We start from the raw sequence: 25,317 nt of genomic DNA, 5'->3' as shown, positions 1-25,317 counted from the left end.
TGTTATTTTATCCTCATGACGAATTTAAAAGTCTAAAAGTCTAATTAAACTTTAGGCTAATCTACTCTTGCACATCCAGATTTTCACAGAGAAGTAATCATGAGGCTGTATTTTTAAGCAGTTTAAAAATTAGCATAGGTTGGCTTCTCCAGAAATTAAATTACTTCTAATTTAGCATTTACCTTAAAACTATACATCTCTAAAACAAAGACGTTATTGACACATCCAGCAGGTGCCACAGAAGAGATGTTAATGAGATTTGGTTTTACGATGTGTTAAGTATTACCTGAATCCCTAGACACCATAACTTGTTCATTTTAAAAATGTTCTACAATGCTGTTTAGATTTATTTAGATCACTACATCATGCCTCATTTAAATAAGCTAGAATATGACATCACCAAAAGTAGAAATGCTGAGGGGATGTTTTCAAATAGTATTGGAAGAATCAACCATTTAAAATGCTTAATGAACAGGGGCCGCTGGATGGCTCAGTCTGTTAAGCATTCGACTCTTCATTTCAGCCCAGATCATGATCTCATGGCTCATGGGTTTGATCCTACAAATCCATGAATGCCTGCTTGAGATTCTCGCTCTCATTCTCCCTCTCTCTCTGCCCCTCCCCCGCTCATGCTCTCTCACACACGTGCTCACTTTCAAAATAAACAAACTTAAAAAAAGTTCAATGAAGAATTATGTTTTCCTCTGATAGTTAATACAATTCTATTGGCTTTCTGGAAGTTTGTTTTAAATGAATTTCAGATCATTTACATATTTTTTCTCCAAATAAAATACAAAATTTGTGGTGTACATAACAAAATTGGCATTAAAAATTTTTTAACATGAATTCACAAGACTTCTGTTATTATTTTTTTAATGTTTGTTTATTTTTGAAAGAGAGAGCGCGTGCGCATGAGTGGGGGAGGGGCAGAGAGAGAGAGAGGGGGAGACACAGAATACAAAACAGGCTCCAGGCCCTGAGCTATTGGCACAGAGCCCGATGAGGGCTCGAATTCACAAACCGTGAGATCATGACCTGAGTCGAAGTCAGATGCTTAACCAACTGAGCTATCCAGGTGCCCCCACAAGGCTTCTGTTCTAATCACAAGAAAATAAAATGTTACATCTTTACATATACGTATCTCATATATATGAGAGAAATATACAAAACCATTTTCATCTGCCTTGTTTTATCAAAACGTAGTTTCTAACTAAAAGGTACAAAAAATTGTAACAAGAATAAGAAATGTAGTGTCTTAAACTAAAACGTTGAAGACTGAACATATATGTAGAAATTAACAGAATGGAAAAGAAGGCCTATGGCTGCTTGGCTTGCATTCAGAAAAAGAATTACTAATGGATAAACATATCACTCTTACCAATATTTGGGAAAATGGCAAATTTTGAATGGGAGAAAGCAGGGGGAAAAGAATACAAGTTATTTCACCCATTGAGCTCAGTTCACACAGATTAGTAGGACAGCACTCTGTTTTCTAAATAAAAATACTGTGTATTTTTCTTATAAAACCTCTGGTTTCCACAGTATTTTCGCAACCCTCTTGTTGAAATGCCACAAGAACTCTGAGTAGAACTTTAAAACATAGTTGATAAATATAGCTATATAATTAGATATGAACCTAAGTTACTTCAGAATCATCTTGCTTAATCAAGAATAAATGAGTTTTAAATTTTAGCGAAAAACAAAGCTTTCACTTTCTTTGTTAAGACTATTTTCTCCTACCTTTGGACAATTTGAAAGCAATGACTTATTGGATGATTGAGTATGTGACACCCAGACAGTTACTGAAAAATTCAATTCCAACTACCTACCCCTTCTTGTTTAGTGAAGAGATTAAGGCAATCACTCAAAGCTACACAAGTTTCTCTGGAAGCTTCAGAGACAACTTCAACTTTCTGAAGAAATGATGGAAGCATGTCTATAAATAAAAATAAATAAATAAATTAGTGTGATTTTTAAGACCACAAAAATTTTATATTATTTTTTAAAAGTAATCTCTATACCCAATGTGGGGTTCAAACTCACAACCCTGAGATTAAGAGCTCCAAGTTCTACCGACTGAGCCAGGAAAGACCACAAACATTTTTATATGGACTAACTTTATCTTTCCTTCTAGCTGCCTTAAACAAAGGATATAGTATATTCCTTGAGCATCATTAAGTACCTACTGTATGCAGGGCACATAAATTGGTACAGTAAAAGAAAAGATGAACCCTTGTCCTAAGAAGGACTATATCCTGAAGAGTCAGGACTAAAACAAAACAAAACAAAACAAAGTTTATAGGAATAAGTAATATAATGTTTAAGAAAAGCAGTTAACATTTCCTTTCATGATATTCTATGCTAGATAAGTAGTTTTATTCAAAAGCCAAGTGCTAGAAAAAGATAAAAATAATACTGTAGTTGACATGATGGCTAACATATCTAAAGGCAGCATTAACTCAACTTCCTCTAGTGCTTATTGGATAAATGTTTGGCATGGATAGGTCTTTGCACTCTCACAAATGTGTCCCTCTGGGGGCCCAGTATCTTTTGGATATAAGTTGGGAACAAAAAAAATGGTAATGTTACGATCATCCCAGGTTCCCGAAGGAAAATCTTAATCCATTTACCTATTACAAACAACAACAAAACAAAAAACAAAAGGCTGGCAAGAGAAAGCTGCAAAATGCACACACATCACTTAAAAAATAAAACGTCATTTTCTGTTCAGATTAACGCTGGAGAAATGTACTTAATTGAAATAATTTTGGACTTTGTGTTAATTATGTATTAAGATCTTCTAAGCGTATCCCTTCTAGCAAATAACATTAAGAAAGCTTGTCATCTAAAAATAAAAGGAGAAAGACAAATCTATACCACCCTTTGTATTTTAAATAATCTTGATTAATTTAACACAGGGTTCTTAAAACAGGGTAACCAAGGTCAATAAGCAAAAGCAATCAAATCCAACAGCTGGCAACCTATAATTTTCAGGCCATAAAGTGGGTCTTATCAAAAAACAAATATTTTCAAATGAGTGGAAAGGAAAATAAATTCTACCAAGAACATATAACAAATTATTTACAGTCATTATTTCTAGGTGATAAAATTCTATTATTCTTCATTCTTTAATTTTCCAAGATTTCTGTAGGAATGTGACTTATTTTAGCAAAGAAAAGTCCTTTTCTCAGAAAAATTATTTCTCAAAACCCATAAGGCAAAAGTGGGCAACAAGAGTTAAATGTTAGGGGGTCTGGGTGGCTCAGTCTGTTGAGTGTCAGACTCTTCATTTCAGCTCAGGTCACGATCTCATGGTTCTTGAGATCAACTCCTGCGCTGATGGTGTGGATCCTGCTCTCTCCCTGCCCATTCCCTGCTCTCTCTCCCTACCCCCCTCAAAATAAATAAATATTTAAAAAAAAAAAAAAAAAAGGAAAAGGTCAGAGTAAATGAAGGTATGAACAAGCTTTCATTAATATCTGGATATAAATACCAAATGACATTTTATCATATTTTTCATACTATGGAATACAGTTTCCTAGTGCTAGCTATTCTTAACACCCAAACAATTGAAAACTACTATATCCTAAAATAAATTTGATTTCACATGCTTTATTTTTCATTGTGAATCTTTGATACACATTGTGAAGATTTTTTCTTTACTTAGTTGCTAAATAGCAAAAAAGAATACCATATGCCAGATGCTGTATGACTTAAATAGTACCTCAACAGATGTCTCACAGAGCTGTGGATTGAATACCGTGAGGGGATGTACAAAAAAATCAGGCACAGCCTCTGCCTTCCATAAATGCACTGGGTAATCTAGTAATTTTCCACTTGCATGGCAAAAATGGTAAGAGAATGGAAGCACAGTCATTCATGGATGTATTTCTTTTTATTAAATACCATGACATACTTAATCATCTATAATTCTGTGTTTTAGACACTTAATACTTTATATACTTGATTAATATAAAACGTTACATGTCAAAATAAATTTTTTTTTGAATTTCAAGATTTAAAACAAAACTGATTCTGTAACTTTTTAAAGGATACTCCAAGAAATATATATTGACTTTTAAGAATCCATTGTTGAGAATGTGTTTGATTCTTTTGTCCCAAACAGAGTCATAAGGTATCATATGTCATTTCTATGACAGTCTGGTGTTCAAGCAAGATTTTGATATTAACATTAACTTGCACAGTAGCTCTGTGTAAGAACGGATACTTTAGCACCAGGGCAGTGTGTCAGAGGCCTGCTGGTTCACAGTGGCATGCTTCACATATGATGTGTTTGCATATTGTTATATAAAAAGAAAGAAAACTGCTAAGCTTCTAGTAAAATTACCAACTGTGAATCACTATAAATCTGTTTTAGCCAATTAATATTTAGAAACTTAGTCATAATGAACACATGTAAAAAGGTCAGTATGTAACCATATTTGGCCTATTATAAGAATTGGACACTCGGGGCGCCTGGGTGGCGCAGTCGGTTAAGCGTCCGACTTCAGCCAGGTCACGATCTCACGGTCTGTGAGTTCGAGCCCCGCGTCGGGCTCTGGGCTGATGGCTCAGAGCCTGGAGCCTGTTTCCGATTCTGTGTCTCCCTCTCTCTCTGCCCCTCCCCTGTTCATGCTCTGTCTCTCTCTGTCCCAAAAATAAATAAACGTTGAAAAAAAAAATTTTTAAGAATTGGACACTTAATTTTGAGGAATAATGTCAATTTTTTGTACTAAAAGTATTTTTGAACTCAGGAAAGATGCTAGAAGACCTCATGTGAAAAGCTTAACTTTAGAGACATGTATAAAAAGCTCACAATCTGTCATTTTCATAACACTGTACAATCTTTAATTGGGTAAGTTTTAAAACTATTGGGGGAAATACTGGTTTCTTATTATGCTAGCAAACTAAACCTAATACAGATGACCTCCATCATTCTCCTAACATAAAAGAAGTCCACACTCTTTAGCCGACACTTAAGATACTCTATAAGTTGAATCAGTTTCAGCTATACTATTTTTCTCAAAGTATTTGTTTTCCTAGAAATATTCTTCTCCTTTACGGCCTCTAAACCTTTCTTCAAGATGTTTCTTCTTCCCCGAAAATTGGAAATAATAATTATTCATATTCAGAAGTTTCTCCACTTAAACCTTTTTTGTTCAAGGCCAAGTTCAAGTGCCATCCTTCTCATGAAGATTTACATATTTTTTTATGATGAAGAAAAAACAGCAATGCATCTATGTACGTTGAGAGACATGATCTAACCTACATGCAAAGAGGCATTTTAAAAACTGACTTTCACTCCTATCTGGAATTATATAAATGCCTCAAAATCTGTATGCTCTCCTCAAAAAAGGAGAAAAAGATATCTGCATATAAAAATCAACTATGTTCTAAAAATGTTTACATAAAACTGTAACTTGAAAAAACTGAGGTCACACTGAGAATATAAATGTATTTTTTTGTTGTTCAAATTAAGATTACTAGCATGAACACAATCACTTACTAAACAAGTACTACTAACCATTCTGTCTGTATATAATCTGTATTAGCTGCAATGGAGACTACACATAGTTTAAAACATCATGTGTTAGATGAGTTACAGCATGAATTAAATGAGAATAAAAAGATGAGGGATGTTATAAGATATAGGTAGCAAACAAATTATGCATAGATTTTAAAAAAGGTTACATATTCAGAGGAAGGAATAACCATTATGGGATGGAGTGATCGAGTGGAGTCTGATAAGAGGTGAGACTTGAGTTGGATCTTGAAGAACAACTAGTAGTTTTATTGTTAAATATAATGCCCAATAAAGCAAGCATATCTAAAATATCTATAATTATTATTTTCCGATGGTATAGACAACACTAGTCCTGAAAGAAGATCCTATCAGAATTGTGATCCAGGGGAACTTGAGACAGCCAAGAAGCATCCACTGCTGACTCAGAGGACACGATGTGGCAGTTCAGGGCTGACTTGTACAATCTATATACTAACCTGACAAAACAAATTTGGTTCTTGTTTCTGAGTTCAAAAGAAGTTATCAATGTATAAGCTAGGTAAGTAGGTGATTCATTTCATCCACTCAAAACATGTACAGCTGACCCTTGAGCAACATGGGAGCTGGGGCATCGACCCCCTCACAGTTGAAAATCCATTTATTATCTCTGACTCCCCCGAAACTTAATTATTAATAGCCTACTATTGACCAGAAGCCTTACCAATAACATAAACATTCAGTTAACACATATATCATACACTGTATTATATACCGTATTCTTAAAATGATGTAAGCTAAAGAAAATATTAAGAAAATCATAAGGAATAGAAATTTTATTTACAGTACTATGCTATATATATGTATATATTTTAAAGCCATATATAAATGGACTCATGCAGTTCAAACCCATATTACTCAAGAATCAACTGTATAGTGCCCATGTGCCATGCACTAAACTGCTGTAGATTATCAGCAAATAAAAGACAAAAAATTCCTGCCTTCATAGAGTTTATATTCTAATAGGAAAGGCAGACAATCAACTACAATGCATATACAGCAAGCTTGATAAGTGACAAAGAGAAAAAACAAAGCAAGGTAGGGGAATATCAAGTGTTTGAGGGCAGGTGAAAGTTTAGACAGGATGAGGTCTCAGAGTCCTGGCAGGAGAGACCTGGCAAACTCAAAGGGCACCTGTAAACTCTTTTTAAAAAAAGATTACACACAAAGGGAGTGAACTAACAGACTGCCAGGCAGGACAGTTGCCACCCTGGAATGGAGAAGCAAAAGGATGGGCCAGTGTCCCTAAGCCCAGCAGGAGCTGGAGTCAGAGGGGGGACCTTCAGCCAAGTCAGGAACAGAGCAGTGCTATTACACCACAGCCTGGCTGGAGGGAGTGAGGAAAACGCCTGACTTCTCTGGTCCCCTCCACCAATCTCCTGAGAGGGTCTCCTTTTTGCGGAGTCCAATCAGAAGCCTGAGGGTGAGAAGACTCCAGTAACGCAGTCTGTAGTGATCAATAGCCCCTGGCACCAAGCAGGGCAGAGAATGGACATGGGGGAGCAAACCAAGGCAGGCAACAAGAGAAAGCCAAAGAGATGCACAAAGACCTGGGCATGTAAGGATATGTGTGAGTATCCTAGAGAAAAGCCTTAGAGGGCCAGCACAGCCCAGGCCGGAGGCAGGAGTATGCCCAGCCTCTCTGAGGGACGGCCAGAAGGCCAGTGAGGCTGGAAGATGAGCAAGCAGGGGTAACCAGGAGAGGACAGAGAGGTCAAAAAGAACTGAAAAGGTTTGCGGTACTAGGACATGAGGACAGAGAGGTCAAAAAGGACTGAAGAGGTTTGTGAGTCATCAGAAGGAACTGGTCTTTCATTCTTAGTGAGATGACCTGGAATTTACTACATGTTTTGAGCAAAGAACATTGTACACTCCTGTTTTAGAAGGGTCCCTGGGGCAGAGACTAGAGGGGAAGAGTGGAATCAGAGGGCCAGTTAGAAGGATGTTTCAATACTCTGTGGGAAAGACAATGATGGCTTGGGCCACAGTGGCAACAGTGAAGGAGGCAGGAAGTGTGTTTACTCAAAGCCTAGTTGTAAGTGGGTTGAACAAAAGTGTTTTCTTTAAGAACTTTTTTCTTTTAAATAACTGAAATCATTCTAATTTCTTTAACCAAGGATTCACTATATGCATGTAGTAACATGCAATAAGATATATGTGTTAAAGTTGGCACATAAAATACATCTTTTAGAAAGTCATTAGCAATATATCAATCATCTCACAAACATTAATATGCTCTCACCCACTAATCTCACTTCCAAGAATCCTAAAGTAATAAAGTGATTCTGTATTTTGGTATAGAATATCCTCTTTGAAATACTACTTTATTTCCTTAGACCTAATTTCTGTTTGGATGCATGCCAAAATTTAGGTATCTAGCATTGGCAACATATCCTTCAAGGTTCAGTGAATGCAGTATTGAAACCTCTATTTTATCATTATCAAAAACCTGATTGCAAAAACAAAGAAAATCACCTAAAGCAATAAAACATTTGGAAGATTCCCTGAGGCTGGTCAGTCTGTTCTTCCCTAAAGCCCTAAATTTACCCTTAAGTAGTAGCCAGTTGTTGACTATGATAAATAATGTTGTGTTGTACACTTAAATTTGATCACACCACATTACCATCACTTTATTACCACCTTATTTTGGTACAGAATGTCCAACTTACAATGGTTTGACTTACCATTATTTGTCTTGATGGTATGAACACAAAACATACTCAGTAGAAACCATACTTCGAATTATGAATTTCAGTGTTTTCCTGGGTTAGCAATATGTGGTATGATAATCTCTCGTGACGCAGGACAGTGGCAGTGAGCTGTAGTGACCAGTCAGCCACGGCACTGATACACTTACAACCACCCTGTATCCAGATAGCCATTGTTTTTACTTTTGGTACAGCAGTCGAGATATTCTGTGGTATTTAACACTTTAGTATAAAATAGGCTTTGTATCAGATGATTTTGCCCAGCCACTGGCTAATGTAAATATTCTGAGCACATTTAAGGTAGGCTAGGCTAAGCTATGATGTTTAGTAGGTCAGGTATATTAAATGCACTCTTAACGAGATTTTCAGTTTATAAGGGGCTTATCAGGACATAACCCCATCAGAAGTTGAGGAGGATCTGTAATTGTAAATAAAACTGAAAAATAAGTTTGTGATTGGGCTATGAAAGTCCTTAAATGCTAGGATAAAGAGTTTGTATTTTATTCTACAGTTTTTCAATCAAACAGTTTTTCAATGGGAAAAAATCTATGATCAAAAAAGTACCATTCTAAAATTAATCTGGCAGCAATAATGCAGTATTTCAGAGAATCTGAGTTGGAAGAGCTCTTAAAAGCCTCTGGTTTCCCTTTAAGGATGGAATGCAGGGGGGTCTCAGAAGGCAGGGAGACCACAGGGAAGCCTGCTGCAGGGACATGCCTTTGAGGGGCCACAGAGCCAAACTAGCATGGCAGAAGTTGGAATAAGAAGTAAGGGAGGGGGTCTTAACGATCACATAATTTTGTACTAAAATGTAAGACAACAGTCACAAATACAAGGCCTTGATTCTGTACACAAACATTTTAGTTTTTCATCCTGAGAAGTTATTGGCAAACTATGTAGACAGTTTGAAATAGATAGTAGTTTGACAGAACATGTCCTATCAGCAATAAAATACATGGTTTAAGATTATTCTATATATCCCTTGGCATTAAGGTAACTCAGTTACCTTGAGCTCTTTAATTCCATTCATGAAATCATCTTAACCCTATTTACTATTTATAAAATATGCAGATTTATTATCTCTCTATACCCATGGCTCAAAAAATGTTTACAATTGTTTGTGTATGAACTTAATTGTAGATACATAAAATAACATTGTCAGATCATAGTCAGCCACCTCAAAATTTCCCAGATAGCACATATCTTCTATAACTGAATACCATTCATGTCTTTAAAACACAAAAGACTCACCATTCTTACAAGTGATATGTCATACACATAACATGAACCAAGACATTTGACTTGAGGTTTGAAAAAATCCCAAGACTTAATTTGGTTGTAGTTCTGATGTAATTTCTTTCTTTGGTCTATGTTAAAGGAATTGCTCTTTATATTTCAACTAACTCCAGACATTTTCTACATCTTTTAAATGTTGCTGGTATCTCTTCTTACTTCTGATGGTTCTTGAAGATGGTGTTTTTAAAGCTCATTGATGGTCACGGTTGCATTACTATAAATATACTAAAAACCACTGAAGGGAACACTTCACACAGGTGGAGTGTAGACTATGTGAATTCTATCTAATGAAGTGCTTTTAAAAAGTCCTGAGGATGAAGAGTGCTAACTAATATAATATTCAGCCCGCAATAATCAAAATGATTTAACTTCTGTCCTTCTCAAAGCTATCATCGCTGATACAAATACATGTTTGTGGAATTGACATAAAGGGATGCCTGAGGTTCATTTGGACAGATATAAAATACCTGAGCATGATTAAAAATGATAAACTCAGAGACAACTAAATCAATTATATTTTAGTGAAGTTATTTATAAAGCCATCATAGCTAAAATCTAAAACAATAGTTAGGAATCTAAAGTCTAAAAAACACAGCTTTTTTTTTAATTTACAAAGTAATAATTGTTTCTGAATATGTAATTTTTATATTGGATTTTTGACTTTATATTTTATTTTGACTTTCGGAGTATTTATAGTCAACTCTTGATAATTTGTAACTAATGGAGACTGAAGGCATAAAAAATTACTACTGAAAGGTAGATTAACATTAGAAAGATAAGTTCACATATGCATTCATAGAATCATAAAAGGCCAAGACCTGGAAACAACCAACACCTTCATTTGGGAAACAGAGACTCAGAGAAGTTAAACATACTATTCAAATTAACAACTGGTTAAGTGGCAGAGAGCAAGGATTCAAACTTAAGACAGTTTGATTCTAAAGTCCAAGTCTTCTGGGATTCATAAGAATTCTCATTATGTAGCCAAAATGAATTTATAGCCCCCAAATGTTACCTTTTTCTTTTCTTAAAAAATTAATCTACAGGGGCACCTGGGTGGCGCAGTCGGTTAGGCATCCGACTTCAGCCAGGTCACGATCTCGCGGTCCGGGAGTTCGAGCCCCGCGTCGGGCTCTGGGCTGATGGCTCAGAGCCTGGAGCCTGTTTCCGATTCTGTGTCTCCCTCTCTCTCTGCCCCTCCCCTGTTCATGCTCTGTCTCTCTGTCCCAAAAATAAATAAAACGTTGAAAAAAAAAATTAAAAAAAAAAAATTAATCTACAGACCAGGCCTCCCCCATGAGTAGAAATTTTAAATAACCGTCTTAAATTTTCAAAATAGTCTTATCAAACAGAATTCTGAATTGAATACTGAAAATCATCTAACATGAAGGATCAACATCTATGACAATGGGTTGAGTTAAAGAGTGGGTCTTATTTGTAGTTTGTTCCCCGTTTTTTTTTGTTTTTTTTTTTTTTACCTTTAGCCATGTCACAATCCTTAATCATTTTCAGAAAGTTGAAAATTTCCCTATCTAGTTTCTGTTGGCATTTTTGTGCTTTCTGGGAAAACAAAAACAAAAATAAAACTTATTAATACAGGATTTTTACAGTACATATGCTTTTAATATTTTATCAAAACTTTTAGTTCATATGTTGATATACCACAATTGAGATATTTTCATAAAGAGAGAAAAAGATGAGAGAAAATTTCCTTAGAAATTGAATACTGCATTTAATCACATACAGATTAGTAAGTCTTTCTAAATTTTAAATACATTCAACATTTGTCATGTAGACAATATACAATTGCATTAATCACGTCTAAGAACTCATTATACCATATACATCCGAGTTAGATTTCTGATTAATCCTTTTTGTGTACTTGATTAAGTTCATCCAGGAATTATAAAATGTATTACGAATATATTTTAAAAATTGTTTTTATTAAAAAAAAAAAATCTAGATGGTACTAACACTTAGAAATCACAAGCTGGGGCACCTGGGTGGCTCAGTCAGTTAAGTGGTAGACTCTTGACTTCAGCTCAGGTCATGATCTCACCGTTCATGGGTTCAAGCCCCGCAGGGAGCCTACTTGGGATTCTCTCTCTGTCCCTCTTCCACACTCATTCTCACTCTCTCTCTCAAATAAATAAAGTTAAAAAAAAAAAAACCAACAACCCACTAGCTGATTTTTGCTCAGCAATCTAAGTGCTCACAGCCTTCACATAAGCAGACCAATAAGGACATTTTCTTAGCAAGTCAAAGCTTATAAAAATAAGATAAAGTCAATTATAGAAAGCATCCTTCTTGCAATCTGAATTTTCTACATTTTTAGATCCTTAAAAGTAAAACATAAATATAGAATTTTATGACGTAAGTTCCATCCCATCTTAGTAAAGATTTGGAAATCCAAACTGAAAAATCAGATAAGTACATTTGTTATATTAACAATGTAATTTTGAAGTTAGTTTTTTTATAGTTTCCCTTTAAAGAGGAAGAAGAAGAAAATTATTGTCAAGTCACTTGGTTATGACAGTGAAAAATATTTATTGAGAACCTTGAGTTTCTTAATACTAGAATCACATTGTTATAGGTAGAGTAATACATTTAACCTTATGAATCTTCCCCTCTTTGTACTCCTAATCCCAAATGGCTCATCACTAAACATTTTTACTCCCCCCAAATCAGTCCTTCATGACAAAGTGACATAGATAAGCAGCCTTTTCTCCTTATAAAATTTTTAGTGCTTATGAAGCTCGCCTCACCCACAGCAGAATTATTCATGGTACCACATCAGTGACAGTGTTCTCACACACTGTGTGACCACAATGTTCTCTTTAAAATCTACATTACTCTGTTTTGAGAGCTCTAACATCAAAATATAATTTTTTTTTTTTTTTTGGAAGAGGGAAAATACCTGCACTATGCAATTTAAAACACCATAGAAAGGGAAATGGTATGCTGGATTGTTTTTTCAGACATAGTCTATAAACACAAGTGGAAGGTTCAGGCATTGAAATATGCACTGCAACCAAATGTATCACTCATAATTTATTAACAGAAAGTTGTCATTTTTACTCTCTGCATATTTAATACCCCTGCCCACGTGCAAGTCAATGCTACGGTTTTCACTTTTCCTTTCTATGGTCAAGGTCAGCTGGATGGATGCCTGAAAGTGATAGTTCTTCAGGTAATAAAGACAAGAATGGTCTCCATACCATCATCCTCTAATAGTTGAATCACGAATGTTCATCTTAACATATCTACCTGACAGTTACTAAAAAGAGCTTCGCTGATCAAGGATTTACTTGTTTTAAAAGGTACAGAATAGGTTAGCTGGAGAAGATTTGATCTACACATTCCGTTTTATAGTTATGAATAACATGTCTTCTGTTCTCAACAATTGGTGTGGTTTTAGTCGATACTAAAAGGAACAGGAGAATATCAATACAATAAAATGTACATTCTCTAGTTTGCTGTAATTTCTCCTTAGCAGCTATGAGTTATGTTATGAAAATCTAAAAATCTATTTATGAAGATTAATGTATATGAGTTCTTTGCAGAGCCCAGCATGGTGTCCCATTGTTAACTTCTAGGACATTCACCTTATGTCATGCACTCTTTTTAGGTTTTAATTTTTCCTTTTAATTCTACATAAACAGGATCCCACTATGAGCAGTGACCTAGTACCTGAAGTATGACAGTATTTTGAACCCAAGTTACCTGGGCACAGAACTCAAGAACAGGATTGTATCCACAGCCACAGAGCCCAGGGCACAGGAGGCACCCACATGAGCAGCTGGGCACATTCGCAACACAGGCCTCCTGCTCCTACTTCTGCCCACCCAGATCCTGGCTGCTGGTTTTGTGTAAATTGATGCTAAACCACTTTATTATCCCTGGCTTAGAAAAACAGCTCAAAAATGTATATCAAGGGCTAGGGAGGACTGAATAGGATAGGGGAGAGGTCATTAATTCCAGCCTATTTGCTAGAGAGGATCCACATTTCGTTAAGAACAGAAGCAGACCACCTCTACTCAAGGAATTAAAAGGGACAAACTACTGATATACACAACATAGCTGAGTGAAAGGACAGGTACCTGTGAGCACAGACAGTGTGATTCCAATTGCATGAAATTCTAGAACAGGCAAAACTGATACCACCTAAAATGACAGAAAGATCAGTGGTTGCCTGAGATGCAGATGAAGGGCACTGCCTGGGAAGGGGCCCCAAGGAACTTCCTGAGGTGATAAAAATGTCCTCTCTCCCCCTCCCTCCCCCGTCTCTTGGTGGTTACAAAAGGTATATACATTTGTCAAAACATGTATATACGTGTCTTCACACTGAAGACATAAAATGAATTTTATATGAAAATTATACCTTGATAATATTAAACTTTTTAAGTAGTATATTGTAGAACCTCAATGACATTCCTCTTTGCAGAAAAGAGCCAGGAATGTGAGTCGTGTGCCCCAGTGCTCATCTCCGCTCATCTCGGAGGCTTCCTACCTCCAGCCCAATCCATCTCCCCTCTATGTAAGTCCATCCAGAGCACATTCATTCTTTGTACCTGCTCCGTCATCTGCTTAGTGTTATTTCACAACAGATATTTACACAAAATTTAAAAAATTAAATCAAAAGATATAGAGAAAAAGGCAATTCTCTCTCACATACCTATCAGTCTATAGTCCCTGTTTTCCCCCTTTACCAGCCTCAAAGCAACCATCACTATTAATTTCTCAACTTGCCAGGGATGACCTAAGTCTACACAAATGTGTATATGTGTGTATATCCCTTTTTTTCTCCCAATGTATAAAAGATACATCTTTTTATACCTTGCCCTTTTCACTTAACCATAAGTCTTAGATCAATATATATAAATCTGTCTCGTTCTTGTATAGAAAGTACCAGTCTTTATCAGCTCTGTGTTGATGCACATTCATCTTCCTGCATATTCACTTTAATTAGGCATCATTTATTCTTTTTTTTTTTCAATGTTTATTTATTTTTGGGACAGAGAGAGACAGAGCATGAACGGGGGAGGGGCAGAGAGAGAGGGAGACACAGAATCGGAAACAGGCTCCAGGCTCCGAGCCATCAGCCCAGAGCCTGACGCGGGGCTCGAACTCACGGACCGCGAGATCGTGACCTGGCTGAAGTCAGACGCTTAACCAACTGCGCCACCCAGGCGCCCCAGGCATCATTTATTCTTAAATCAGCAAAGTGTATCACTTTCTCACTTGATTAAATTTTGGCCTCCTCTGCTCGTTACTCCTTGTAACACTGACTTATCTTACATCCTCAGATCCTACGGAACTGAGATATCATCAACGTAGGAGACCCCTGCTTTGCTTGTGCCACCCCAAATCTGAGAGCCTATCCCTGTTCTGTCCCACAGAACTTTCTACAATGATGGAAACATTCTATACTGTCCAAAGTGGTAGCCACATGTGACTCCTGAGCACTTGAATTGGGTGGAGTTAAAATGAGGAGTTGAAATTTTAAAGTATGAAGAGCCACATGTGTCTTGTAGCTATCGTACTGCACAGTACATTTCTACACCAATACGGTGTTTGAATCTGTCTTCCCATTGTTAGATTTGAAATATTTTCAAAATTTTCATTAAGGCAACAACCATGAAGCCTGTATTTCTGTGATTTATCTTCTACTTTTCTCCCTGGAGACCTAACCTCAAGGCAGTGATGGAGAGAGAAAAGAAACTGTTTTCAATTTTTGGAGGCCCTCATTTTGGGTGGAGATAAACTGAGACCAAAAGAACATGTAACATGGTCACTTTTTCAAGGTGGACATTTTTTCCCCATAACTTCTTGTCCAAAACCATGTTGAGGAAATAAGGTTAGTTTTATGTCAATTCAGATAGTTTTAGAGTATTCTAGTCCTACAGTTCCTAGTTTTCTTTAGAAGTTTATAAACATCTAGAATAGATCTCATTTCACAAATAGGTCCCATAATATCCTTACAACTTAAGAATCCAATGATCAAAGGCATTCTGGAGCCAGTCTTACAATTCAACATACTTCACAGCTCATTTCAGATTTTAACCTATTTTTGGACCAAATTTCAGCAGTTGAGACAGAGTTAAGTCAAGATTCACAGAATTAGCATTCAAATTCCATTGGACAGAGACATGTTTATAACCTGCACAACCTCAAAGTGCTTACCACTTGCTGTAACTCTCACAAACTTTGGGTGCTATAAAATCTAGAAGGCAAAAACTTCATGGTTTTAAAGTTAACATAAGAGCACGATATTCTAGTGAGTAAAAAATAGTTGAAGTTGTAACATGAAAATTTGAAAACTATGCCAAAGAAGAAACACTTTTTCAAGGAAAAATTTTTTTAATGATATGCAAGTTAGTATGCTTTTATTTACCTGTAGCTTCCATTAAAAAGGTCTTAAAATTACCATAATCCTAGGAAAGATACTGGTATGCTTTGTAAGTCCTTCTGGGTTTTATCATTTACCTTATATTGAGGATAAATAGGAAAGGATTTCTTTTCACTTAGGGAATAAGGACTAAAAGTTAAAATATTTAGCACAGTTTTGTTTTTCATTTGTTTGACACAATTCTGGCCATAGATATTTAAACCTTCTTTCTTTACTCAAACAGTCTTAATGTTATTTAGATGCTCTGGTAGATGTTATTTTTGCAAAGTTCATGGATCTGAAAATTATGTTTATGGTTGCCACACTATACATTAGGCTTTAAAAAACCGAAGTAGCACTGGTAAAGCAAATGTCAATAAATTCTGGGGAATATATTCAACAGAACATGGAAGAGCTCAAACTTCTTAATGTTCCATCATAAAATTAGAAACTGAAAAAGCCCAAATCTCTTTCCTAAGTTTATAGGTCCTTAAGTCAATAAAACTCCTTAGGTACAAGCAAACTTCATTAAAGTTGTTGATTTAGAAACATTCAAATCCTGCAATGATTTTTTTTTTTTTTTAAAGGTTAAAGTTAGTAAGCAAACTGCTATGTTCTGACATAATGACTTGGATTGAAACTCCATCATCCTTTCATAGTATAATTCTTCCAAACCCAATTCCCCTTTAAAAGGCACAGCCAGAAAACTGATGCCCAGGAAAAAAAAGTTATTTCATTTCAATTACATATGCTGTTATTTCTCTATGGATAATACATTGACGTCACCTCACATGAAGGCCTCTCCATTCATTACTGATGCTTTACCTTACTTTTCATCAATGAAGTTACAGATTACAAGTGGTTTTAAATCCAACTACCAGTCAGGAAAAGTATCACTATGGTTGCATTATTTAAACTCTGAAATATGCAGTGAAATCATAAAGGGCAGCAAGTCAAGCATGCTCCCCCTACTGGTGGCAGTTTTCAAATAAACCGACAATCTGTTTACAGCAATGTGAAAATTTTAATAAAAAAAAGATAACATAGAAGCACAGGCCTCTATATTTAGAGTATTATCTACAGAGACATTTGATAGTACCATCATAACAGACAACATAAATGGCAATAAAATGTTACCTGACAAACAGCAGTGCTATCTCCATTGTCCTCAGATAGCTTAATTTCAAAACTTCACATTTGACAAGAAAGTTCTTGGTGACAGAGTTAGCTCTAAAAGTCAGGTTAGGTTTTTCTATATACCTCTAAGGATTCCTTCAAGTCTACAGCGGAAGTTGCATCTTCCTCCTCATCATCAGTCAGTTGGTCCTGGGAACAGTAGTGAGTGCTGTACGCAGAATGATCTTCTATTGCTTCCAGCCAGTCCTGAAATAATCCAAGAATTGAAATAAAAGTGAAATGCATTTTTACTCAAAAGAGATAATATGACAATGATATAGAAAGCCTAAATTTACATGGAGAAAACAGCCTAAACCACACACACGCACACATACACACACACACAAAACCAACAACAAAATGATGATACCAGTCTCTTGTCCATGGCATTTCTAGATAAAAGTTTTTCTTAATAGTTTAAAAAATATCTATAAGTTTATATATTCAATGACATTAATACATTATAAAAGCTGAATAATGGGTGGACATTTTTTCACTTAAAAATTATAGATTCTCAACACTGTTGGATATGTTATTATATTACAAACTAATATATCCAGAAATAAAATTTTACTAACTTGCAGTTGAGTTATAAGCACAAGAAACTCAGATCACTGTAAGAGCCAACAACTGCCTGGATGCTTTAACTTTTAAATGTTTTTTTAAAAATCAGTGATTTCACAAAAAGAATATTTGCCCTAAAAATACCTTTGTTACTTCCTTGTTTCTCATAGCATTACTCAGGGTCATATTTTACCATTTTATGATATGTTGGGACAGTCAGGCTTTAGGTTGCTTAGGGTTCTTTGCAGGCACAGGTTAACCACTTTGGAAATGGGCTCTTTCAACCCCTTATGTAGTTTACAAAAAAACACAACAGGTCTACGAATACTCCTTTGATCTGAAGGAATATGGAATCTCTATTAAGTAACTGCACTATGAATTTCTGTCACATCAATCCCAATTTTCTTGCTTGCTGCTGCTGTTCAATTTACCACAAAGGAAGGCTGAGCCTACACGGTAATAAATCAGAACGCCTAAGCTGAAGCCAGGTTTTGTCATTTGTAAGCTCTGTGACCTTGGGAAATGACTTCAATCTATGGTCTTCAGTTTTCGCACCTAAAAATTGAGCAGACTATATCATTTAGGGTCTTTTTCCAAAACCAGTAAGGGTCCCTTACATTCGCAAAATCCAAACAATAAAGGAAATTATGAACAGAAGATACCTGCAGGGACATGTTGATAAAGAAATTAATTCATAACCCAAATTTCAAGATTCATCTTAATTGCCCCCATTAAAAAGGTACAGTCAAAAAGATTTTAGATGTTAATAGTGAACCTGTCTTATATTCTTTATGCTTTTAAATGCTAAGTTTTATGAAATATAAGTGAATCCATAAAATTACCTCTCTTGACTGTTGAAGGCTATTCTTAGGAACCCTGAAGCCATGAATAGTGTCATCAAAGCATTTAATAAAGAAGAGGCAGCTATCAGTGGATTTTACCTTGGATATAAAGAAGTCAGTAAGACAACATCATTCATGAACATAAAATAGAACCTTAAAATTATCTAAATTATCTATCATCTATCTATATGTAACAGTATTAAAATGACTTAATTATACGCCACTGAAAATTTAAAATACCAACTGGAAAAACTGGGTAAAAAATGAATACATTGGGAATATCACACACATTGTAGCTTAGCTTGTCTGAAAATATCTGGCTTTCATATTCTTACTCAAAGTAAATACTAACAGTCTATTAGGTATGTAGTTTTTTAGTTCTATCCTTTGTATTTAATAACTTAGCATGCACTTGGGCTGTAAAATCCTCTAAATACCACAGCTCCAATTTCTTACTCCTATCACTCTCCTGAACCTTTTGCCTGAGCTGAGTGTAGAAAATGTTTGAACTGTGTGTAAAAGAACTAGTACACATAAGATTCGTAAAGAAGGAAGAAAGGGAGAGAGAATAAAAAATAATTATGTCTTTAAGAATGGAAAAAGACAGACTTCTGCTACAAGACCCTATAAGAGGACCACACTCCTGGCAGGAAACAAATATAAAAGGCAACTGCCTAAAGGAACTGGAGAGTGGACAAAAGTTGACAGACTCTGATAGGGCATGCACATGCTCTCGGAGGAAAGGAAATAAGTAACTATGTAAGTAAGTTCCCATCCCCAAGATTTTTCAACTGGGACATAAAGTCCATAAGGTGGCACAAAACTACCATGGGCACAGGTGGAAAAACCACAGCCTTCCTGTCTTTGAGAATTAATAAAGGAAACCAGGGAGCCAGAAATACTAAAGAGAGTGAGGGAATCCTCAAAGGGAAAAAGAGAAGGCATCCCCAAACTCTGTCTTTTCACACATCTAATTGATGCTGAGAAAAGATTCAAAGCAGTCACTTAAATCCAACCTCTGTGAATGCAGACCAGAGCTGCCAGCCAAGAAACAAGAGTTTACAATCTAAACCCAGCCAAGAAAATGACCTGCTAAAACAATAGAAATAACATTTAACAGAGGAAAGTAACAGAAGCCAGAATCCCCAGAACTTAACATTCATAGTATTAAGGATACAACACAAAATTACCTGATATGTGAAGAAGAAAGTGGAACACATTCTCAAAAGAAGTCTAATTAAAAGGCAAAATTTTCAGAATGGTTAACAGCGACCCACATATATACTATATATACAAGATAGAAAATAAAGATCTATAGGTTATAAGGAAATGGATAGAAAAAGAGATACTGTGCAAACAGTCAGCATAAGAAGGCCTGAGTGGTTATATTAATATTGGGCAAAAGTAAATATATCCCAGGAGATAAAGACCACCACCATGTAATAATAAAAGGATCAATTAGTCAAGAAGACAACATGAATGCCACGTGAGCAATAACTGAGAAATGAACAGTTCCACAAGCACAGCTGGAGATTCTGGTATCACTCGGAGATTCTGGTATCCCTCCTCTCACCAACTGATAAAATTAGCCAAAAATCAACAAAAACATAGATCTGAAAAACACCATCAACCACCATGACTGAATATTTATGACTCTACACCCAACCATAGCAAAACAGACATCATTTTCAAGTACATTTACTCAGATAATCCATACATACAGCCATCAAACAAGTCTCAATTATGTTTGTAAGACAGAAATCACAGAAGATACATTCACTGAGCAAAATGGAATTATAAATCAGAAACAAAAAAAAATCATAAAAACCCCAATTAGGAAATCAAATAACACACTAACATTCATTGGTTCAAAGAAAACAGAAATTAGAAAATATTTTGAACTAGATTATAATGAAAATATACCAAAATTAGCAGCAGGAAAGTAAAACAGTTGCAAAGGTGAGGGGATAGCTTTAAATGGCTGTATTAACAAAGAAGATAAGCCTTAATCAATAATCTAAGCTTTGACCTTGAGAAACTATTTAAAAAAGCAAATTAAACCCAAAGCACAGAGAAAACTTTTAAAAAGAATAACAAAAAGCAATAGAAAACAGAAGAACAATGGGAAAATTCAAGAAAATCAAGGACTAGTTCTCTGAAAAAAATCAATAAAATTGATAAACTGCTAGCCAAATTAATCCAGGGAGGAAAAAAAAGACATAAATTACTAATATAAAAAAACAAAGGAGGGCACAACACTACCTATCATACAAACATTAAAAACACAATAAGGGAATATCACTAACAAGTTTGATAACCTAAGAAAATAAACACAATTTTTTAAAGGCAGAAATTACAAATACCAACCCAAGAAGAAATGGAAAATTTGAAACAGCCCTTTAGCAACTGAAGAAATCTGAAATTACAATCCTTCCCATTAAAAAATAAAAACAAAAATACAACCAAAAAAACCCCTTCTAGCCCATGAATTGTATCAATATCTAGGAAAGAAATAAACCTAATCCTACAAAAATTCTTCCAAAAAACTGAAAAGGAATATTTTCTAATTCATTATATGAGACCTATTATTTCTCATATTAGACCTGTATTTCTGATTCCAACACCACAAAAATAGCACAAGAAAATATAAATCAAAATCTACCAGGAACACAGAAGCAAAAATCTTTAACAAAATATTAGCAAATAATTTATGAAAATGATTATATATCATGACCAACTGCAATCTATCCCAGCAGAAGACTGGTTTATTAAATATTAAAAGCATTTAATAAAATTCAACAGATTCTCATGATAAGGACTTTCAGTAAACTAGGAAATGAAAATAACTTCCTAAAGCAGATTAAGGGCATCTATGAAATTTACTGCTAATAACTCCATAATGAAAGGCTCAAAGCTTTGTACCTAATACAATAAACAAGAATGCTGGCTCTCATCAATTCTATTTAAAATTGTAACAGAGGTCCTATCCAGTACAATAAAGGATAAGAAAGGGCATACAGATTATAAAGAAATGTAACCATCCTTATTTGCAGATGACATGACTGTGCATGTAGGAGACCCTGAGGAATGTGCAAAAAAGCTACCAAAACTATTAAAACAAATTTATATATAATAGCAAAAAATAGAAAATGAAAATTTGAAGTCTATCATAAGCTTCAATAAACACTTAAGAATAAATAAACAATTATAAAACATTGTAAAAGGAAACCAAATCAGATTTCAATAGAGAACAGATGCAATGTTCATAGCTTGGAGGTCTTGATATTGCTTAATAGTCCTCTCCAAGAAAATCTGTAGCAATCCCAATCAAAACGACCATTCCCCAATACTGAAAATTGATTAAAGACCTACAACTTACTGAAAAGCATTTATTCAAGAAAAATCTACTGAATCTCTCAGTAAGAACAGTGAATGGTGATGGAGTTTTAGCCTGAATATGCTCCATTCCCCCTTGCTCCTAACTCTATGGTAAAACTGAACCATGATGGGGCAAGCTTTAAACACTGGGGCTGACTTTACTTAGAGGGCCTTGAAAATCCCAAGCCTAGGGATTTGTCAAAAACAACAGCAATCTTGGCGGCAAACAATCAGGAAAAGCCAACATCACAGTACATGAGGTCTAAATATATTGGGCAAAGCAACAAACTGGCAATGAGCCAGATACTTAAAAAGCTCTCAGAAAAATGTTCAAAAACTAAATTGTATTTAAAGAATTAAAAGAAAGTATAATGACAATAACTCATCAAATAGAAAATATCAATAAAAAGATGCAAGTTATGGGAAAGAACCAAATGGAAATTCTGGAATTGAAAATCACAAGAACTGAAATGAAAAATTCCCTCAACAGATAATCTGAGATGTAAGGGGGACCAAAAAAAAAAAAATCACTGTAGGGCATTATCACACGTACCAATAGACAATTAGAGTCACAGAAGGAGAGAAAAAAGCTGAAAAAAGTATTTGAAAAAATAATGGTTGAAAATTTCCCAAATTCAATGAAAACATTATACATTCAAGAAACTCAATAAACTCCAGTAGGATAAATCCAGAGAGATCTATCCTTAGACACATCTTAGTCAAACTGTCAACAGCTCAAACCAGAAAATACTAAAGTACTCAGAGAAGAGACTCATCAAATACAGGGGGAAGCACAGTAAAATTAACAGCTGACTTTGCATCAAAAACAATGGAGGACAGGGACACCTGGGTGGTTAAGCATCCAACTTTGGCTCAGGTCATGATCTTACAGGTTCGGTTCATGGATTTGAGCCCCACACTGGGCTCTGTGCTGACAGCTCAGAGCCTGGAGAGCCTGCTTCAGATTCTCTCCTTCCCTCTCTCTCTTCCCCTCCCCCGCTTGCACTCTATGTCTCTCACAAAAATAAATAAATAAACATAAAAAAAAAACCTGGGGCATCTGGGTGGCTCAGTCAGTTAAGCATCCGATTTCGACTCAGGTCATGATCTCTCATGGTTCGTTAGTTTGAGCTCCACATCGGGCTCTGTGCTGACAGCTCAAAGCCTGGAGAGCCTGCTTCAGATTCTGTGTCTCTGTCTTTCTCTCTCTGCCCCTCCCCTGCTCACGCTCTGTCTTTGTCTCTCAAAAATAAACATTGAAAAAAAATTAAAACAAAAACCAATGGAGGACAGAGGTAAGGGGATGACATATTCAAAGTGCTGAAAGAAAATTCCTCTGTCTTGTGTAACTACTGTTCTAAAATGAAGGCAAAAAAACCAGACAATTCATTAGGTATACCTAACAAAAAAGAATAAAAACAAAAAAAGTTACTTAGGCTGAAAGAAAGAGACACCAAATAAGAAAAAAGAAAAAAAAAACCTGGTGAAATTGCATAGGTAATTCTAAAATAGAGTATTTAGTTTCTCTTTTCTCATATAATTTAAAGCAATTTACACAATTGTAAAATTGTATGGTTGGGCTTGTAACATACTAATGTATGATATATGACACTAATAGCACTGAGGATAAAGGAAGGAATGGAGCTACAGTGGAGCAAGGAAATGACTTCTAAAAATAACCCATACATCCACTGAAAAAAATAAACACAACTAGAAGTGATAAAAATATGAGTTAGGGTAAGACTCTATAAATATATTTTTTCTCCTCTCTTTTAAAAAACACCAGAGATTAACATAAATCCCCACAAAAACTGATACACTAATGCTCACAGCACCATTATTCTTAAGACCCAAAAAGTGAAAACAACCCAGATGTTCCTTAATTGATGAATGGATAAATATGGTCTATCCATACAATGGAATATTATTTGGCCACAAAAGGACTGCAGTAATGATACATGCTATAATATGTATGAACCTTGAAAACATTACACTAAGCAAAAGAATCCAGAAACAAAATACCACATATTCTATCATCCCATTTATATGAAATGACTAGAATAGGCTATAGAGACAGGTATTAATGGCTACGTAGGGAACTCGGAGGAGGTGGTACTGACAGGCACTCAGATATGATTATTAATGGATATGAAGTGGGTTTTTTTGTGGAATTAGGGAAATGTTCTAAACCTGACTGGTTATGGATGCACAAGTCTATGACCATACAAAACATTACTGAACCATTTTAAGTAGGTGAACCTTATACAATGTGAATTATAGTGCAATAAAAATATTTTAAAACAAAGAAACAGACATAAAATTGTATAAAGCAATAGATGTAACACTATATTGTTGAGTTTTTAAACATACAGAGTCACGATATATATAACAATAACACAAAGGAAGGGGGTAGGAAGTGCAACTATATTAAAGTTCTCAGATTTTATGAAATAAAGTATGAATTGTGATAGATTAAGATGTATATTTTAATAGCTAGAGCAACCACTAAGAAATAACTTTAAAATACAGTAAAATATAAACAAAAGGAAATGATACATGAGAAGCATCTCCCTTATGTAGAAGAGGAAGAACAAAGAATGACAAAATGGCAGCAGAAATCCAACCATGTCAACAACATTAAGTATAAATTAAACATTTTTTTTTAAAGATTTTATTAAGTAATCCCTACACCTAATGTGGGGCTTGAACTTACAACCCCGAGATCAAGAGTCATACACTCAGGGTGCCTGGGTGGCTCAGTTGGTTAAGCATTGAACTCTTGGTTTTGGCTCAGGTCATGATTTCATGGTTGTGGGATTGAGCCCCGAGTCGGGATCTGTGCTGGTAGTATGGAGCCTGCTTGGGATTCTCTCTCTCTCCCTCTTTCTCTGCCTCTCCCTCACTCATGCTCACTCATGCTCTCTCCCCCGCTCTCAATAAGTAACTAAAAAAAAAAAAAAAAGTCATACGCTCAACCAACTGAGCCAGCCAGGTGTCTGTCCTTCATTAAACATTCCTATCACAAGGCAGAGTTTGTCATATTGGATAAAAATACCCGATACAACTCTATGTTCTCTATAAGTAAGTTTCAAACACATAGATAAGCTGAAAATAAAAAGATGGAAAAAGATCTACCATGCAAATGGTATTCGAAAGCTGGAGTAACCACACTGATTGTCATGGACTGAACTGTGTCCTCCCCAAATTCATATGAAGATCCCACCCTCAATATGATTATATTTGTAGATAGGGCTTTAAAGAGGAAATTAAGATTAAATGAGGTCAGGGGCGCCTGAGTGGCTCAGTTGGTTGAGCGTCCTACTTCGGCTCAGGTCATGGTCTCGCAGTTCATGAATTCGAGCCCCATGTGGGGTTCTGCGCTGACAGCTCGGAACCTGGAGCCTG

At 35.5% G+C, this 25,317-nt stretch overlaps 1 protein-coding gene across 2 annotated transcripts in view; it reads right to left on the bottom strand.

Annotated features, from left to right (window-relative positions):
- Positions 1 to 25,317, bottom strand: part of OSBPL1A (oxysterol binding protein like 1A) — a 248,714-nt gene that overhangs the window by 138,594 nt on the left and 84,803 nt on the right. Inside the window, exons 12-15 of one of the 2 annotated variants that reach the window (XM_040479203.1) lie at positions 18,535 to 18,633; positions 17,213 to 17,335; positions 11,043 to 11,124; positions 1,830 to 1,936 (exon numbers count right to left, since the gene is read on the bottom strand). In XM_040479203.1, coding sequence (XP_040335137.1) covers positions 1,830 to 1,936; positions 11,043 to 11,124; positions 17,213 to 17,335; positions 18,535 to 18,633 — 411 coding nt within the window. The remainder of the gene's footprint in view (positions 1 to 1,829; positions 1,937 to 11,042; positions 11,125 to 17,212; positions 17,336 to 18,534; positions 18,634 to 25,317) is intronic. The other variant, XM_040479204.1, reaches the window with a different exon arrangement.

The sequence above is a fragment of the Herpailurus yagouaroundi genome, unplaced genomic scaffold, assembly GCF_014898765.1.
Source record: "Herpailurus yagouaroundi ecotype Mexico unplaced genomic scaffold, PumYag 142, whole genome shotgun sequence".
Classification (NCBI taxonomy): Eukaryota; Metazoa; Chordata; class Mammalia; order Carnivora; family Felidae; genus Herpailurus; species Herpailurus yagouaroundi.
The sequence above is the reverse complement of the archived record's forward strand: the minus strand, read 5'-3'. Positions and strand labels throughout refer to the sequence as shown.